The 20,960-nt window shown below is 40.9% G+C and overlaps 1 protein-coding gene across 2 annotated transcripts in view; it reads left to right on the forward strand.

Moving 5' to 3' along the window:
* Window positions 1-20,960, forward strand: part of CDH11 (cadherin 11) — a 104,158-nt gene that overhangs the window by 56,995 nt on the left and 26,203 nt on the right. For both annotated transcript variants that reach the window (XM_035118381.3, XM_088672012.1), the window contains exons 3-6: window positions 10,377-10,788; window positions 13,363-13,657; window positions 14,326-14,445; window positions 17,414-17,581. In XM_035118381.3, coding sequence (XP_034974272.1) covers window positions 10,561-10,788; window positions 13,363-13,657; window positions 14,326-14,445; window positions 17,414-17,581 — 811 coding nt within the window. In that variant the 5' untranslated portion in view covers window positions 10,377-10,560. The remainder of the gene's footprint in view (window positions 1-10,376; window positions 10,789-13,362; window positions 13,658-14,325; window positions 14,446-17,413; window positions 17,582-20,960) is intronic.

Consider the following 20,960-nt stretch of genomic DNA (forward strand, 5'->3'; position numbering starts at 1 on the left):
CTGTCTCTTTTGAATATTTGCTAATGCTATTTTTAACGCTGTTGTGCTGTATTGTGGTATCTATCCATTTGTTTTTAATGATAGGATTATTGGCTCTCCCTCCCTCCCCCCCCTCCCCCCCCCTCTCTCTCTCTCACACACACACTGCCTTGTTAGCCCCTCCAAGCATCTCCATTGGAAAGCAAAGTCTGCCTCCTTTTGCTCTGTACTAGTTTAGATCTAAAGCATGCAAATTCTGTTGCATGTTGAAATTAGGCAGCTATTTGGGCTGGAAAATTTTATAGACTTTTTCTGCATAAACCTGCAAACAAAAAGACGAGGTCTAAGGTTAATTTGACCTCCTTACATACGAGCCCTCTTGTAAATGAAAAGCACTCAGAACTGGCTTAAAATGTGAATGCAACATATAATAATTGACAGCTTCTTGACTTAGCTTATTTCTCCCTCAGGGCCCCATCTACAACCACTCACTTATATAATAGAAAAAAGGCTATGGGAATGGGCAAAGGCTAGGGTGATATTGGATTTTGAGCACACGGTAAATTATGAATTTTCCACTTAGCTCCAAGTCGCACAAGTATACAATTATTATTTAAAGTAAACTCCTCCAAGAGCATAGTCATTATATCAAATGATACTATCAATCATTGTGTTCCTTAGTAAGACTCCTTTTCTTATGCTGGTTGTTTTCCTATTCCTGCTGAGTGTGTGCTTAAAAATAGACAGTCTATGTCACATTTATCTAAAGCGCATCTCCCCAGGGCAGTTGAAGGATGTAAAGCTCAGTTTGCAACCATTTTTCATTTCCCAATTCTCTCTCTCTCTCTCTCTCTCTCTCTCTCTCTCTCTCTCTCTCCTATTTTGAAATCATTCAGTTTGGGGGCTTTTGTTTTGTTTTGTTTGCACTTTCAAATTGTGCCTTTACTAGACACTGTGCGTGCTTGAAAATGAAACCAAAACCAGAGAAATAGAATTTCTATGACACCTCTGATAAACTATTAATATGTTAGTTGCAAATTTAGAAAGTAAAATATTACAATTTAAATTGAAACACAGGACAAAAGACACAGCTTTTGTCTTAGGGTAGAAATACTGGGCAAAAAATAGACTTTTGTAAATAGGTGGGGCCAGGCAGAGGTGCAGAGGTGCCTTCCACAAACCACAGTGTATCCTTTGGATTTATGCACATGCACTCAACCCCTACAACCACATAGCCTTCCTTGCTTGCTTGCCACAGGTCTGCTACTCTTGCAAGTGAGAAATCACTCTGTTACCTCCCTCCATGCTTCTTCAGTTCTCTCTATCTCCCATATGGTCAACAGAAAGATACCTTACTGGGATTTGTAGTCTGGTAAGAGCAGGGAAAGAGGAAGAGAACTCAAACATTCTGAATGCACTGCACTGCACTCCAACTTGCTTTATTGAGTTTGAAACCATCCAGTGACCCTCTGGAATTTTCAAAGAGATATGTGAAACTTGGATAGAACCTGGGCAGAAATTTTCACCATGAGTTTCTAATATTTTAATTAGTTTGACCAGCATACAAATCAACCAAATGTTTGGTTGATTGGTGAAAATTTAAGCTAAGTAGATAGTAAGATTATGAGATAAGGGTTTTTCAGGGTTTTTTGAGGTGCTACTGGAATAAAGAATTTAAAAGACAATAGTAAAAGTAGCCTAACAGCAAATGATAAATTTTGTTTTTCAAATTAAGCTCTCCACACTTTCTCCAGTATTTCTAAAGAGTACATATTGAGGGTTTGTTAATATGCAAATACATTTGCATTTAACTAAGTACCCAATCAATCAGTTAAAGACTGGTCAGTAGGTGGCAATTAAGCAACAAAATATTCTTCATCAGTTGGCAGCCCTAGTTGGTACTCATAGACATCATCTGCAAGATGCTTCCCATATTTGGAAGTGTAGTACTGTATTCAAATCAGCACTTATTCTATCAGTTCCATATACAAAATATCCAACCAGCCACAGGGAGAAAGGAACTATGAAAAGCTATTTTTAGGAACAGTTGGAGTTTACCAGATTTAAATGTTTATCCAATACCAAGCCAAGAGAGATAATTCTTAAATGCAAGGGATTAAAATTTTCATTCATAACTTCACACAGAATGTAATTTTTAAAGCTGCCCCAAGAGATCTCCAAGGTAAAAGGGAGAGTATTAAAAGAATAAGGCTCTAATCCCTTCAAAGATTTACGTACAGAGGTTTATGCAGAGCATATTAAACTCACACAATTATATTGTGGTCTGAAGCAGCAAAGAATACCCTGTTGTTAGGAGAAGCTCTAAGCAGCAGGTAGGGTGTGACTCTTGGGCACTCAAATGCTTGATTTTCCACATTTCAGTTATTTCATGGACGTGTTTGCTTTGATTTCTAGCTACCCATAATAGCACGGGATAAACTGAAAATTTGGGTCATGCACTCCATCCAGTCAATTCCCTTTTTGCTTCTTTGGGCTAAGCCACTTAATTCTCCCCCTGCCTTGAATCCATCTTGCTCAATTGGTCTTTCGTCAAGCCCCAGCTACAGAGTTAAGAAATGATTTTTCATGTAACAGTCTCACTCCACAACACACACACAAACCCTGGACATTTTATGTACAATTCAGAGCCACACCATACGTTTAAAAAGCACTCAATGCACATATAAAGTATATGACTTTCCCTCAAGAATCCTGGAACTATGGTTTCCTCCTTAACAGACTATAGTTCTCATGATTCTTATCAATGGGATTACACCACTACTAACATCACTATGATTCTCAGAGCCATTTCTGTTAAGCAATAAGGGATTTTTTTATTTTATTTTTATTTTTACAGATTTCCCCTTTCTCCTGCAGCCCTCCACGCTGCTTTCACTTCTGTAGCAGATTGGAAGGCAGAGGGGGCTGCAGTGGACAGGGTGGGAGGAATCAGCAAATACACATGCACACACACTACAGACAAGCAGACACACATATTCCCAGCTCAAACAACCTCAGTTTAAGTACTCCGCGGACCTGTCTGGAACGGATTAATTCCCTTTCCATTACTTGCAATAGGAAAGTTCACTTTAGGTTAAGTACGCTTCAGGTTAAGTACAGACTTCCAGAACCAATTATGTACTTAAACTGAGTTACCACTGTATCTGTAGAAACTGGAGATAGGAAACTTCAGGTTATTAGGCCACAAAAGAGAGCTTCGATGCAAAAACTAGGTAACAAAAACCCATTAACACATTAGTGCCTTATTATGTTTTCTCATGTGAAACAGAATAGAAACAGACCCCAAAGTGTCCTTCATCTGTTACTGAACGTTTATTTTTTAAAAGAGGGGGGAACCCATGTCCCTCCAGGTGTTGTTGAACACCTAGCTCTCATCAGCCCCAGCCAGCATGACCAGTTGCCAGGAATGGTGGAAGCTGGAGTGCCACTGATTCCCCATACTGGCTTCAGCTAACTACATACTTGCGCAACTTGGTCACAACCATTTTTTTACATGTCTTCTCAGAATCAAGCCACACAGAGTTCACTGGGTTAGTAGATATAGCCTCCATGCAAGCTGAAGTTGCCTGAAGTGTAAAATAATTCTTAAATTAGCAGGAAAATGTAAATCTGGTAATAGCTAAGCTGATTGAAGCCACAGTTTTTACTTTATCTCATGAAAATTCTCAGCAGGAGGTAAGCGTACTTAAACACCTTTCCATAATATTTCAGTTCGCTGAGACAGATGATAGGAACAAAGACAACGGTTTATGCTGAAGTGCAGTGAGCTTCTGTGGAATAGTGTCATTTATCTAGGCATTGTTGAATATATGCAAAATATATATCTGGATGAGATCCTCAGTATTCAGTAACATCTGCTTTTAATTAATTCACTTACATTGCAGTTCTGCACACACTTACCTGGGAAGTAAGTAACTCATTGGACTCAATGAAAGAAGTGAACATAAAGTTAGTCATATCCATTAATTTCAATGTGTCTGTTCTGAGTAGGAATGCCACCCAATGAATAGGATTCATAGGATTACATTGTAAAGCTGCAATTCGCCACCTTTTTTCCTGGGAGTAAGCTCCACTTAACTCAGCCCGGTTTACTTTGGAATTTAAGATTGTACTGCAGTAAATGTATTGCTTTTGAAATCACACACTCTGAGAGCTCTAGAAAGAGCTCATTAATGACAGCTACAGGGGACCAACCCATCTCCCTCTTTTTCAGTTTAAGAGTTACATTCATTTCTGGACAAGCTTCCAGTGGGGGCCAAGGGAATGCATGTGGTTAATGGGGCAAGAGGCAAAAGTGGGCAGAGCAATGAATGTAAATTTTACCTCTTTGGAGGATAGAAAGTAGTAGGCTACTTTCTATCCTCCAACCAGACAAGCAAGAGGCATTATCGTAGTTTAAAGACACATTCCAGACAGGCAAAAACATCATATGTGTGAAGGAGGAGGACTGGTGATAGGGGTGGCTTAGGGAGAGGGGTGTGGCCAGAGAAGAGTTCTGAGGACCAGTTAGAAAGACCTGAAAGGCTGTATTAGCCCTTAGACCTGATGTTTCCCACCCATACTATGCTGTATTGCGGCATGCTTCCCATTTCCCACACTGTTGGGGAGTTCAAAGGGCAGTGCTACTGGGCTTGATATTCTTTGGTGGAGACCATTGGAAACATTTTTGTAATACAGTAATTGTGTATTTTAAAATGCACAAGTGTGGTGAAAAACAGTACAGTAGTGGAAAACTGCAGGTGTTCTTACAAGCAGAAGGAAAACTACCCAATGTTAGATCCCTAGACTCTCTGATTCCTCTAGGTAACTTTTGCCTTCAGCCATTCACTTTCTGCCTCTTCCAAATTGCTTTATGACTTTTTATCATCCCTCCCCCCCCTCTCTCTCACACACACCTCTGTTTCCATCCCTGAGAAGAGGTGCCACTTCCCCAAACTCCTAGTGTAGAGGTGGTGAACTGCCAGATGTTATTGGTCTCCAACTCCCATCAGCAGAGGTGGATTTGGGGAGTATGACAAGTTTTCCTGCCCTGGGTGCCAGGTCAAGAGGGCAACAATGATGAACAATGGAAGGCAAGAGGCGGAGGGACACCGGATTTTGGTGTTGTGCAGGGTGCTGCTGAAATTTTTAAAGCCCAAAGTCTGGCATTTCCAAGCCCCATCACATATGACAAGTGGTCAGGGATGATCAGGGGTGCCATGGGGGTAGGCAAGCACCCCCCCCCCAATTTTCAAGGAAGCAATCAGGTTCCCTCAAATTTCTGTGGCAGCCGTGCACGCATGTCATGGGGCATGTTGATGTCAGTCACACAAGCCGCAGGGCACGCCAGCACTACCTTGCAGTGTTCACAAGTGATGTCAGCATTCCACGCGGTGTGTGCGCACATTATGCACATGTCATGCAGCCCCGGTCCCCTCAGTCATGAGGGCAAGCCAGTGTGCTTGGGGTTGATGGTAGTTGTAATCCAACAGCATCTGGAGGGCTATTGGTTTCCCATCAATTCTCTAGTGGATATTTTATTCAAAGACAGCAGAATACATTGCCAGGGTGTTCTGAGCTTCTCACCAGCATTTTAACTATCAAAGCAATGGCCATCCAGCTGTGTAACAATTTTATGGGCAGCCAAAACATCTAAATGGAGGTCTGGCAACCTTCCACTGGTACAGACCGAATAAGCATGAAGAATAAGGTCTACGTCTTCTGTCCCCTTCCCACTCAGTTATTTATGCAGCTACATTCATTTATTTGTCCTGTCTCTTTGCCAGAAAATCCCACTTCCCTTATTTCTGCAAACTGTCTCAGAATTATGCTATCCATCATAATGTCATTAAATAGCACACTCTAGAAATCTGTCTTGTTAAATACATATCCCTACGGAACAGCTGCTATTTTAATGTATCATGCAGACGTGGTGGTTAGACAAATCTAAGGGATTGTTTAGTCTATTGAGCTTCAGCACATGGTGTTTGAAATAAAGGCAGTCACTGGAAACTTTTTTTTGTCCTACTGGGATTATATTTGCTGTATAGAGAGCATGCTTGAGTACCATTGGTCAGACATGGTTTCCTAGACTCTAGCCTTGTCATCAAATAATAATCCCACTTGCCTCTTTGGGTTTTTGTCTGTGATTCATTTGTTATAATTTCCACCCCCGCTATGGAAATTTAACATGGAACATTTGAAACATGGGAAAAAAAAGATATTTATTGAATAGGAAGGAAACAGGAAAAGATTTTGCAAAGAGTTTCAGGGGATTTAACCTTGACAGTTTATATGTTAGTATTTATTTTACCATTTATTGTGTATGTTCCGTTTCAAAAAGCCACCCTGAGCTCTTAGGAACAAAGGAAAGTTCATTCAAGTTAGTTGCACACTCTTCAACAACACATTTGATCAGTATTTCAGCTTGATGCTACTTCTATAGTAGCAATCAAAATTGGGCCAGCTCTCCACAACTTAGAATAATTTATGCATCTATTGTTTAAAGTTATGGTGCTGTGGGTTAAACTACAGAGTCTAGGGCTTGCTGATCAGAAGGTCGGCGGTTCGAATCCCTGCAACGGGGTGAGCTCCCGTTGCTCGGTCCCAGCTCCTGCCCACCTAGCAGTTTGAAAGCACGTCAAAATGCAGGTAGATAAATAGGGACCGCTCCGGCGGGAAGGTAAACAGCGTTTCCGTGTGCTGCTCTGGTTCGCCAGAAGCACCTTTGTCATGCTGGCCACATGACCCGGAAGCTGTCTGTGGACAAACGCCGGCTCCCTCGGCCTATAGAGCGAGATGAGCATCGCAACCCCAGAGTCGGACACGACTGGACCTGATGGTCAGGGGCGCCTTCACCTTTATTATACAATCCAATCACATAACTGATATTTGTTGTTGTTTAAATTTCCATACGACCCTTCATCCAGGGATCACAAGGTAGCTTAGAATATCAAAACACAAAAATACATAACATAGTAACAAACAAAAACAACAAAAACAGAAAAATGCTTTTCTAGTACAGGGAAATAGTCCCATTGAAACATCATTGTGTCAATCCTGCAAGGAGGATCCATGTATCAGAGCAGATTTCTACACATGAAGTCTGGATTGCAATGCTCATACATGCTCCATCGAACTATAGGACATGTCTTTTGATGAAAACATATAACCACATGTTTTTGTCCCTAGATGTCCATAAGTATAATTGGATCAGGTCCAGCTCCTCCTACATAAACCTGCTGTGGAAAGGGGTAGAGCTCAGTGATAGAGCACATAAAGGTTCCAGAGTCATCTCAAAGTTGGGCTGGGAAGGAAACCTGTCTGAAAACCTGTAAAGTCATTGCCAGTTAGATAAAGCCCAATCATTTTCTTTTCAGGCCAGTGTCACATGCCATGCTTCTATTCATAAGCCTGTTCTGCTTCTACATGAATATGCTTAAACAAACCAGGATGAAAATTCTTACTTAAATACATATTTTATCTCAAATTATGCATTTTCCAAATACACACACACACACACACACACACACACACACACAGTGGTACCTCAGGTTAAGAACTTAATTCGTTCTGGAGGTCCGTTCTTAACCTGAAACTGTTCTTAACCTGAGGTACCACTTTAGCTAATGGAGCCTCCTGCTGCCGCCGCGACGCCGGAACACGATTTCTGTTCTTGTGTCTGTAACCTGAGGTACCACTGTATATGAGAGCTCAGAGGTGCACTAGAACATCATAGATGTGTTCAAGCCAGTGGATAACTAATTTCTAATGTGCCCATTGTTCTGGAAGGTTTGGATCAGCTCAGCTAGTTTTAGAATTCACAAAATTAAACTTCTTTCAGCATCCATACTGCTATTAAGTATAGCAGTGGTTCCCAACAGGTGGTCCGCGGACCCCCAGGGGTCCGCGAGCTATGCCAGAGGGGTCCGCAAGATGCTATTAGAATAAAAAATATATTAAATATATTTCGTATGATAACAGATTTTTTGTTTTGGCCACTTCCTGCATGAGCAGAGTCTAGTGCAAAACTAGAATTAGATGAGGCAGTAGTTCTGCTGTATGCGGTTAGGTGGCGCTTTACAAACACTACTGTTTTGCAAAGAGGCAGTGCACGCATTCTACTAACGCTCACCTCCCCAAGATGATTTGCGCGCGTCGGCTTCATTTGTGCGCTACTGCGCAGGTCCCCTGTCTTCTCCATTCCCCTCCCTCCTCCCTGGATTCTTATAAAAAGACTCTTAATTTGGCTCTCACTTTTTAATTTTAGGATTAGGAATTAATGGGGGTCCTTGTCACAATAGCGGCTCAATGAGGGGTCCTCGAGAAAATTTTGTTGGGAACCCCTGAAGTATAGAATATCCTGGGCTAGGTGGATGAATGGGCAAAATCTGTGCAAGGCAACTTTCTATGCTCCCATAAGGTGTGTTTTCTTGCCCAGGTATTTGATAGGAATGTTTGCAAAACCCAGATAGTTGGTGAGGTAAACCAACAGGAATTGCACTTCTCTGTAGGTCAGCTGAAAATAACCCCAATGCGCTTTCTCCAGGCTGAAAAACCTCTGTGTTGCATGCTAGAAAGAAACCCAAGGGTACTGTTATCATGTCAACAAGACCAGATACAACAGGACTTGAAAAGATTCTGGCCCATTCCTTACCCAACAGAGAGAGATTTACAAAGAAAGGGATTGCAGGCAATTGCCACATTAAGCCCTAATTAGTAAATTAAGGATAATGGCTTAGATATGTGGTTAATGTTTTGTGTTTGGTTCTTCATGCCTGAACAACTGATAGTAAACACTTTCATATATCCACACATCTTTTCTATTATTCTAAAGAGTTGCTTGGTAATTACATAATAATCAAAGTAATAAAGTTATACTACATCTTTGCTGTTATTGGAAATATCTGATGATTTTCTTAAACCCATTTGTTGACGGCATCATTTAAAATTAATGGTCCGTGGAAGAAAATTCGCTTGTACGTTTCATTTGTCTTCTTTTAATTTCCTCTTATATCTCTCCCCAATCAAATGAAGATAATGAAGCAGAACATCCAAACCTTCCCTTTGTATGTACTTTCACATGCCCTGAAATACTCCCTTGTGGTGGTTGGAGGAAACTTGGGAGGAGTTTTGATGTGGACCTCCCGCAATATAGTCCTATCTAGTCACTTTTCTCATGTGGATCGTGTAAGGAGAAGGCCTGCTCTTGTGCTCAACCAAACTGACTGCTGTTCACCACCTATGGATTCTCATCCAGTCACATTCTTCTCTTTGATATTTGGGTTTTAGATGCTGAGTGTGTGACTGAAGTGAAAAGCAACCCAGTAAAGGGTGGGCGCTAATGTTTTATTCTTGTTGGAAAGTTACCCGGTAGAGTGAACAGGGCAGTAGTGGGTTGATATTTGGTTGCTTCTATGTGATGTGTGTGTGTGTGTGTGTGTGTGTGTGTGTGTGTGTGTGTGTGTGACTTTCCATGGACTTTACTTGGTGAGTTGATATCATGGTTCTGCAGCCTTAACTCTGGATGCTTGAATTTTGAAAAGGTACTGAGAAGTGGTGAAAGCAAATGCGGACATTAGGTCATGCACATTTGATGCAGACAGTAGCATCTGCCTTGCTTGCAAAAGGTCCCAGGATCAATCCTTGGTGTGTCCAGGTAGGGCTGGGAAAGGTTTCTGCCTGAATCCCTGGAGAACCATGGTCTATCAGCGTAAACGGTGATGAGCTAGATGGACCAGTGGTCAGACAGTTTTCTGTGGCAGCTTTCTACGCTCTTAGTAGAAAAAACAAAAACAAATTCCATTCTTCAATAATCATGAAACTAACTGTAAATTTTTCTAATAACCCAGTGAGTCTAGTACAGGGAAATAAATCATTCATTATAATTAGAATGCGTACCTGCAATTTTAAAGAAGTATTATAATCTTTTCATATTCTACCTGATTTCATTTATTATCTTGCAGTTGAAAAAGAGAGAGGATATGCATCATCAAAAAAAAAAGGCATAGATGTGCATAAAATAATGCTTCTTAATATGTATGTATATATGCACACTTAGAAATAATTACTGTAATTTATATAGATATGCAATGCATCTCACCATAGTGAGGAAGAGGATGACCAGGTTACTCTGTGTGTCTGCTTAGTTTGCTAACAGTTAATGGGCATCTACAAGAGTCCATCTCTCCTTTCTTAAGGCTCTTTCTCTTTAAAACAGCTCTGAGCCAGGCAACACTCCAAATAGAGGAATGTCATTGTAATGTATGACACATTGGCCATGCTAACTTGCTTCACATGACATATTCGAAATGATAATTAACTTATAATTGACACAGTGGGGGGAAATTTGCCTGCATTTCTCACCTTCTTTCTTTTTCTCTCGTTCCTCCCTCTAGGAAATAATTTGGGAATCTATGCAGAATTAAAGCGATGCGCTTAAGGAGTGTTTACATCTCATTTATGGAAAAGTACACCTGAAATTTCAAGAGGATTATATTATTCCTTTTTACTCTTCTGGTGGCCCTGTGAGAAGAAGTGTTAAGATTTGTGGATACTCTGGTGCCTATACATTAACCAAAAATGAAGGTGGACAACTGTTTACATGCTACCCTTATCTGCCTGGGAATGCTGTGCTTCAGCCTTGCAATAGAGATTGGGAAACTGAATCGTTTCAGGCCATCACTCCATGGCCATCATGAAAAAGGAAAGGAAGGGCAAGTTCTCCACCGTTCAAAAAGAGGATGGGTATGGAACCAGTTCTTTGTAATAGAGGAGTATACGGGACCTGATCCTGTTTTAGTGGGAAGGGTAAGAAAGCCTTTATTCTTTATCAGTTGTTACATTTTACCTCTATATTAAGCTGCAGTTCTACAAATGTATGTTCCTCCAGATGTTGTTGGATGTCTGTTCCCATTATCTGCTGCCCCTATATATTCTGCTGCCTGAAGCAGTTGCCTCACCTTGCCTCATAGCTGGGCCAGCCTTGCATCCAAGAGTCTCTCTGATACCCTCCCAAGAACCATATCCTCTAGAGACAGAGCTATCCTTTGAAATGTGCACGTCTTTGTATTTTGTAATGCAGTCCTCTAACCAAATAATGTGTACATTAGAGGAAAGAGTACACAAAAATGCATATACTGGTGAAAATGACATGCAGAAGTGCATCATAACAAGTAAAATTGCTTGCAAAACAGTGTATATTTGGCAAAACTACATACAAAAATGTACATATTTGGCAACATAGGAGCCAACTCCTAGGGTCTGAGGGGTCTTTGGTCCCCCCCAATAAATTATTTGAGGCTGCGGGGCCCCCAAAGTTGATGGGCATTGGCTTTCAAATGGTATGCATGTACTGTGTCATGTGATCAATTATGTGGGGCGGGACTTACCTGCCCCCTGCTTATTTTATTTAAGTTGGCACCCCTGTTTGGAAAAGTGTGTGTTAAAATCTTTGTGAGGACCTTTAAAATTTAAATATTCCTATTGATGCATTTCGGTTGAGGGAAAAAATGAGAGAAACTGAAATTAACTGAAATTGACCCATCCTAAATTTACCCCAGGGTTGAACCTAGAACCTTCTGCATGCAAAGCAGCCAATCCGCCATTGTGTGATAGTCCCTCCTCAGTCTTTCTCTGCTTGTCTGTATTCCCCTTTCCAGGGGAAGGTTCTTCGTGTGTATGCGCATGATGGATGATCAACATTTGTGTGGCAACTCACATGACAGAGCACTCAGATGACTTCTCTATTACAAAAGCAGTAGAACCAGACTTTTAAAAGTCATCCTTGATAGAAGAAAACTGTGTTCATACTTGAGTTGCAGCCTGCATTTGCTCTTACCCAGAATGCAACCTATTTTTCCAAGTTATAACAGAATGTACCTTAAAAAGTGCTGCCCTGCTTGCATCAAAGGACCTGCACCAGCATTAAACAGCAGGAATGGATTAACCATACTGAGTGACAATTCTTCACTATTGTACCAGCTTGAACATTTGAGGAAGCGAAGATGGTTCCCAGTCTTATACATTACTTTTTCATATCAATTCACAGAGCCAGTGCCTGTAAGCATTATGAAAGTGAAGGAAGGCAAGTGGGGCTCCGATTTCATTTTATACTTTAATTGCTTTAGTGCCATTCATTAAAATATCACAATGGGCATTAAGTAGCTAAGAAATTGGAAATGAGGTGGAAGCCAATGGGTGGTTCATTTGTTGCAGCCCCATGCTTCACATATCTCATTTTTTTAAAAAATTCAGTTTTAAAAAGTATTTGATGAATATAAAACCTTTCATAAAAGATACTCTGCTTTAGCCTCTTAATCTCAACAACTAATAATCGGTTTTACTTTCCACATTCCCCCCCCCCCAAAAAAATCCCAAGTACATTTTGAACTAATCCTTAGTTCACTTTGTGAATTCTTTCTTCAGGCTATTTGAAATTACTTGTCATTATATCCATGGCAGAGATGCCCAGAAGCATCATAGAACAGGAGTGTAGAACCTTTTTTTCAGCCTAGGATTCCCTTCTGCGCAAACTTTTCTGAGGCCACATGGCAGTGGTGGGCTAAGGGTTAAGGATTTACCTTTGTACAGTACAGTAAGCTCTCTCTCTCTCTCTCTCTCTCTCTCTCTCTCTCTCTCTCTCTCTCTCTCTCTCTCTCTCACACACACACACACACACCTCTATCTTGTATTCAGACAAGGAAGAGGCTGAGGAGAAGGTGTAGCCTGGGAAGAGTCCCAAGGGGACACATTGGGTTATCAAAGACACATTGGGTTATCAGACTCTCTGCCCGTGCTATGGAAAATCATTTTCTGGAAACAAATAAATTCTGAGTACATATCTGGTTTCTGCCCCATAAATTTACAATATATGGGCAAAAGGAATCTGGGAACCCCAGAAATGTCATTGATATGTTCAAGTCAGTGTGTTGATAAAAAGGAACTTACAACAACAACAACAACAACAACAACAACAACAACAACAACTACTTTATCTGTGTGGGTTGCCCCAGCTACTCTGGGCAGCTTCCAACATGTATAAAAACATAATGAAACATCAAACATTAAAAACTTCCCAATACAGGGATTAGGAGAAAGGGATTAGGAGAAGAAGAAACATGGAGGGTAATGCTATCAGTGACTCCTGATCACAATGGCGGTATTATCTCCAGTATCAGGGGCAACATGTAGCTGAATACCAGTTGTTGGAACTACTTTTGCACTCCTGTCCTGCTTGCAGACTTCCCAGAAGCATCTAGTTGCTCACTCTGAGAACAGAATGCTGGACTAGGTAGGCTTTCAGCCTCATCCGTCAAAGCTCTTATGTACTTAGCATTTTATTGGCCTTGGAAACATTATGTGTGTATATCTTGCATTTTGCAGCTTCATTCGGACATCGATTCTGGCGATGGGAACATAAAATACATTCTCTCAGGTGAAGGAGCGGGAATCATTTTTGTCATTGATGACAAATCAGGGAACATCCATGCAACAAAGACACTGGATCGGGAAGAAAGAGCACAGTACACATTAACGGCACAAGCTGTGGACAGGCATACCAACCGACCTCTGGAACCACCCTCAGAATTCATTGTGAAAGTTCAAGATATCAATGACAACCCCCCAGAATTTTTACATGAAAACTACCATGCCAATGTACCAGAGAGGTCTAATGTAGGTACGTAACAGAAAGTGTGAAATAACAGTTAGTTCTCAGGCTGACAAAGGAATTTCTTGGACAATCGCTATTGACCTGATCATCAATTATGGTTTATGCTTAGGACATGAAATTTTCATTCATGCCTATTTTTCACAAATAGCATATCCATGAGTAAACTTGTGTCTTGACTAGGGATGTCAGAGAATTCTGGTGATAGCACCAATGGGAGCAGAAATTGCCAATCTTAGGTTCTTCTCCTCATGAAGAGAAATCAATCCAGCAATTACTATACATATAATTTCCAGGTACCATGAAATGTTGTTTTTATGAGAGGGAGCCTCTAATAAACACCCCCAAATAGTAATATTAAGCAATTGCCAATGAGGTAAAAGGTGACTCAATATAAGTTACTGAACAGTGTAATTCAAATAATTAATTGGACAGAGATTTCCCATAATCCCTAGCACAGCTGGTGGGTAACCAGTGGTGGTTCACTAATAATACCTCATCTAGAGAATTTGCAGTTTTCCAGTGCTTAATTAGTACATAATCTCCCAATCATTTTGTTTTGTTTTTTTAAATAAAAACGAATTTTGAAAATGTTCTCCATGCTTAAATCTGACATATATAGCTTTAACATGCTTACTTAAATCCTGAAATGTATCTTCATACCTTTCTGTTTTCAGGTACATCTGTTATTCAGGTGACCGCTTCAGATGCTGATGATCCCACCTATGGAAATAGTGCCAAACTTGTTTACAGCATCCTTGAAGGTCAACCGTACTTTTCTGTGGAAGCACAGACAGGTGAGCAATTTTTTTATTTTTTATTTGCTACAAGAGAAAGGTGCTTCCTGCACTCCCCAGGGTAACCGGGGCAATGTACCATTACAAATCTGGAAATGTGGTGATCAGAACTGAGCATAAATGAAAATCCAGATACTAATTCATTTTTAAAAAAAAAAAAAAAGAATGGAGGTGTCTATCATTCTTTATATTGATGTGGCAAGTCCTGATACCCTTTAACAGCTGTACCAACATAATGGCATAGAACAGTGGTAACACATCTGCTTTGCATGTAGAAAGCCCCAGATTAAACCCCTGGTACCTCCAGATAGTCCCATGGACTGCAAGAAGATCAAACCTATCCATTCTTAAGGAAATCAGCCCTGAATGCTCACTGGAAAGACAGATCCTGAAGCTGAGGCTCCAATACTTTGGCCACCTCATGAGAAGAGAAGACTCCCTGGAAAAGACCCTGATGTTGGGGAAGATGGAGGGCACAAGGAGAAGGAGACGACAGAGGATGAGATGGTTGGACAGTGTTCTCAAAGTTACCAACATGAGTTTGACCAAACTGCGGGAGGCAGTGGAAGACAGGAGTGCCTGGCATGCTCTGGTCCATGGGGTCATGAAGAGTCAGACACGACTAAATGACTAAACCACAACAAACAACACCTCCGGACAGGACTTTGAATGTCCTCTGTCTGAAGCCGTGGAGAGTCGCTTCCAGACTGAGCTACATGGACTAATGGCCTGACTCAGTGTAAGATAGTATCCTGTATTCCTAGAAGTTTTCAACCACAGATTCCATAATCATTGACCACTGACTACATGTGATGGGCATCCAAAACATCTAGTGATCTCCGGGCTGGTGTGCCAACAATGGGGGGGGGGATACGTCTTCCTATTACCAAAGACCATGTGATTTACCTTTGTAATGTATCTACTGTCTATAGGAGCCTTAAAATCTGCCTTTGGGAGCATTTGACTAGTTCTGACTGACCAGTAATTAGTGTCCTGGACTTAGATTAAAAATCTAAACTGAAAACATTTTTGAATATGTGCAGTCTGATTTTGCTATAGAGCTGTAGAAGACTCTCTGAGGGGAAATGTCATTTGTCTTGGAACACATTCAAGCATTGTGAGAGAGGCAAATTCATATTCTGAACCACCTAGTTACAAACTTTGACAGCACCATTACTTTTCAGTTGTAGATACAGTCTGACATTTCATATCAACAACTGGCTCCAGACAATGGTTGTACAACATGCAATTCACCAAGCAAAAGCCGTCTATTAACAATGTATTTTAGCCTGCCAAATGCTTGGGATGTGCAGACCTGTCTTTTTGCTAGTCTGTAACACTTCTGCATGTCTTCACCTTTGTCTATCCCACTTCCGCATTTATCTTTGGAGTTGCTTTCTTAAAATACTGAATATATAAATTAAATAAAAATCTACATGAAAAGTCACTTTTAAATATGTGTTCTTAATAGAATAGAATAAAATAGTAATTTATTCGTCAAGTACTTACATACTTGGAATTTGCTTTGGCTAATTTTACAATGTAAATGTGCTTTATACAAAATATCTGTTAAATATCTGTGTGAGGATCGGAGTGTGCAGAACACTATTTCAAGCAAAGAGGAGCCACTCCGACTGCACCTGGAGCTTTTGCCTTCTGTCCCCGTAGTGAATTCAGAACAGGTTGAGGTGGTTGTTGGTGCCTCTGGCGCCGAGTGAATTGCTCTAGTTGATAATGCTTGACTTTGCTATAAAACTGATTCAGGTCGTTTGCCAATTTTTGACTCTCCGGAGCAGAAGAATATGTTCTCTTATATTCAGTTTAAAAAGATGTTCTCTTATACAGTATTCAGAAATGTTCTGCAAATTCTTCCGAAGAGTAGCCGAGACATGTTTGAGAATTGAGTCCGAATCATACGTTCGTTTTGTCACCATAATCTCCTTCGTCAGTGTGCTCCTAGCTTGGTTGTACAAATTTCTGTCTTAACAGACTTCCTCTAATTTTAAAGATGTCCTTAATGTTTCTTGAATGGAGAACTGTACTCTAATAAAGTCTGTACTCAAATTTAGAACAGGAACAGAAAGTGTGTCTATATTTAACCAGTATTATTCCGGCAGCATATCTTGGCTTCATCATTGTTCTTCCCTAGTATCATGTTTAGAGCTGTTTATATATGTCTTCCAGTTTCTCAAAAGTTTTATTTCTTTGAAAAAGCAACTTCCATTTTTTTCTCCCTCTTTCTCAGGGCACTCAAATTTTTTTTAAAAAAATAATTTTTGTGGGCGCTGGATTGGATTTATCATATTCAGGTTGCTGTGTGTGTGTGTGTGTGCTTCCATTAAATATTTCTCCAGCACGTTGCAGCTTTCCCAGATGCCTATTCTTCCCGATATAAAAAAAATCCCCATGGGATAAATTACCTGACAATGTCTCCCCCTGAGCTTTATTTGAAGCATCGTAAGCCAGGCAGCCTTGCTACTGAGTACATGAGTTCAGTGCGGTCACTGGTTTTATTTTAAAGGGAAGTCTAGATCATGGGAGAGTACAGGCCTCTAGAGAGATGATTTGTAGGATGAAAGAAAGGACAGTCACATACACCTCTTGGCCACCTTGATAGTAGCCCACCCAGCATAATTTCTCTGAATTTTTTCTCTCCCCTTTCATAATCCTCAAATACAACTTATTTTTTCATTAACTGGTGCAGAATAGCTGGGAAATGAGAAATTGTTGGCATAGACCTGAATATACCAGTCACAACCTCTCACCCAAATCTCCTGAAGCAAGGGATAGGATCTGAAGAGCTGAATATTACCCAGCCTATGTTGGGCTCATTCTTTCCTTGCTGGCAGTTGCTAGCTATGAGGAATCTGGACCGGTGCTGATGCATCTGAATATATATGGTTATCAGTGTGTATAGTAAATGTTTAAAGAATGTTTTCTGAGCCCCCCTTCTATCTTTTACCTGCAGGTATTATTAGAACTGCCCTTCCCAACATGGATAGAGAAGCGAAGGAAGAATATCACGTTGTCATACAAGCAAAGGACATGGGAGGACACATGGGAGGGCTCTCAGGGACAACCAAAGTGACAATTACACTTACTGATGTCAACGACAACCCGCCAAAGTTCCCGCAGAGTAAGTAAAGAACATTAGAAGAGCCCTGCTGAATCATACTAAAGGCCTATGCCAGGCATAGGCAAACTCCGGCCCTCCAGATGTTTTGGACTACAATTCCCATCATCCCCGGCCACTGGTCCTGTTAGCTAGGGATGATGGGAATTGTAGTCCCAAGCATCTGGAGGGCTGGAGTTTGCCTATGCCTGGCCTATGCAGTCCAGCATCACCCTGTTTCTCATGGTCAGTGAGATGATTCTGGATGACCCACAACCTTTTTTCTCACTGTTGCTACACAAACACACACACAAGTCACTACTATTTGGTGGCATACTACCTATGAACCAGGAGGTTCCTTATAGCCACCATGGATAATAGCCATTTAGGGATCTATATCCCTTGCTGTTGCCTGTTAGCAAGCAGCATTCAATAGTGCACAGACCAGGCATCCCCAAACTTCGGCCCTCCAGATGTTTTGAACTACAATTCCCATCTTCCCCGACCACTGGTCCTGTTAGCTAGGGATCATGGGAGTTGTAGGCCAAAACATCTGGAGGGCCGCAGTTTGGGGATGCCTGGCACAGACTCTGAAGTTGGTGTTGCAAGCCTTCTTAAGAATAATGCAGTGGGTTATGTATTCAGAAAATATTTGAGTGATCTATTACCATAGCACACATGGAACGTCAGCTGGGTATTTTGGCCATCCTGCCTAAGTGCAGTCCTATAAACATCTACCCAAAAGTAAAATCCCATTGATCTTAATGAGGACTACATTTAGGTAAGAGTTTCTGGGATCATTGCAGACCAGTGAAGCTAAAATCTTCTGGAATAGCTTTATTTTGGCCAAACAAATAAAGCTCCAGTAATAGAGTGGTTGGGCCTGGTGAACCTATTTAGGGAGTACAGTCCACAGTGTGGGTGTCACTACTGAGAATAGATTGAGCTTGATTAATGCTGCCATTTTCAGCAGCATCTCCATCTTACTCATAATGTGTAGTTCCAGTAGTGGATGGCATGGTGAACTGGAAGTGCTCAGTCACTCTTTGTTTCAAGGAAAGAGAGGAATAAGGAGATAGGGAGGTTGGCGTGCTGTAAATGCACTGGTCTAGCGTGTGCTCCTGCACTGTGTTTGCACTGCCCACACCAGTTTGCACTTTCACAAGATCCCTCCCCCTATCCTTCCTAGTAAGCAGCAGTGACTCAACTGTCAGGAGGTCAGGTGAGCACTGCTGCCATTCCACACTGTATGCCACTGTGTAGTTCATCCCTAAACAACAACTCCAAGGATCTACAAATGGGAACACATCGGCTGAACATCAACAATCCTAAACCCTCAACCAGTCATTGTACAATCTTAATGCACATTATGTAGTTTGGAAGTTAGCTCCAGCAAATTCAGTGGGGCTTAATACCAGCTCAGTGTTTGTAGGATTGTGATTTCAGCATCATTATTATTTATTAAATTTTTATCCCTCCCATCCAGAGTGGCAAACGTCAATACTAAACAATATAAAAAATTCCAAAACCAATTAAAAAATGGCATTCTAAAAACAGTTTAAAACTTGTCTTTTTAAAAGAATCCTCTGCTTTCAAACTAATTATTTCCAGTTTGCCATGGACATGACTTTAAACCAGGCATCCCCAAACTGCGGCCCTCCAGATGTTTTGGCCTACAACTCCCACGATCCCTAACTAACAGGACCAGTGGTCGGGGAAGATGGGGATTGTAGTCCAAAACCTCTGGAGAGCCGAAGTCTGGGGGTGCCTGTTTTAAACCATCATTTTCCTGGGTAAACCAGAATGGTTTAGGACATCTGTTCTAAAAGTTAATGGTGAGTGAGACAGACAAACCTCATTAAGAAGGGCATTCCACAAGGGAACAAACACCAAGAAGACCCACTGGGCCATTGCGACTTATCTCAGGGCCCAATATACATGATAGTGGGGAAAGCACCCTTTTAAGCACTTGGGTACCAAGCTGTTTAGAGCTTGTATGCTAGTGCTAATAGTTTTGATTTGGTCTGGTAGCTTAGGCAAAATGTATCAGTATCACTTGAGCTCCTCTGCCTCACCCTTAAATATGTAGACACATCTATATCAAATTGAGTTTAGGAGTCATTATCAAAACACCCTCTTTAAAAAGGGGGGAGGCAAGCTTATTCATAAAAGGATTAAACCACTTCCTAGTGACTCACAGTGAATTGTCCCCCCCCCAGGCAAGATTAAAACCCAGGGGGAGGTTTTGTGCTTTCTGTCTCACTTTCAAAACATACTGGACAATGATGTTTTAAAAACATACTCCTACTGAGATCAATGGGATGTGACAAAGACTTTTGTGGAAAGCACTGGAAAAACCTGTTAAATGAGACAGTTGAGACTGCACTGGATGAAAGCAATAAAAATATATTTGAGAGGGGGGAAATATCCATTGTAACAAGAGAGGGATGAAAGAAATGGAATCTCACTTCTTCCAGTTTGTATATTTATGAGTTTGTGCACACTGTGAAACTGACAAGGACACTGTTCTTAAAAGCAATCTCTGTTTAGATTTCATTTCTATCCCAGTGATGCACAACAATTACATCAGCTGTTTTTCTGTGAATTATCTGACTTTGGGAGGCCCTGATTTCTTAAGATTTTTGAGGGTTAGGTTGTTGGTTTTGATTGTGAATACCTATGCTCAAAGTGTGGCATGTCAAAAATGAAGTGTGCAAACATAATTTTTGGGCCCTGTCCTTCTTTGAAATGCACACAAAAAGAAGGTGTGAATAAATGTTCTGAAACCACCCTGGGAGTTGAAGGTTGTTCTGTGATTTGTTTTTAATGTGATTTTCTCTGGATTTCTGCAGTAACACCTGCAGCATAAATTACAGCCTTCGTGTCACAATATATTCTGCATGGTCTTATAGTGCTTGTGACTGAGATTAAGACATGCATAATTGGAAGGTAATTTTCTATAATTGGTTCACAGGTGAATAAGGTGTAGTTTACAGGCTCTTTTCAGAATTGTTGGAAATAAATTCTAGAAATACAGTGTGCTGTAGTGGTTAGTGTACCAGACTAGAACCAGTGGGATCTTGGTTCAAATCCCCCCTCAGCTATGAAGCTTGGGAAAATCTCTTTCTCTCTTATTCTAATTTACCTCACAGGGTTGTTATGAGGATAGCAAGGACAAGGGTATATTGTTGGTTGTGTCAGCTGTGCTGACAGATCTTGTACTGAAGGGTAGAATAACAATTTACTTAACTAACTAAACAAACCTTAATAAGGGCTAGCTTCTTAATCTTCATCCCAAATTGGAAAGCATCATAGCTGCCAAGTTAACCCTTTTTTAAGGGATTTTCCCTTATGCTGAATAGGCTTCCTCGCGAGAAAAGGGAAAACTTGGCAGCTATGGAAA

This window comes from Zootoca vivipara, chromosome 6, assembly GCF_965207765.1.
Source record: "Zootoca vivipara chromosome 6, rZooViv2.hap1.1, whole genome shotgun sequence".
NCBI lineage: Eukaryota > Metazoa > Chordata > Lepidosauria > Squamata > Lacertidae > Zootoca > Zootoca vivipara.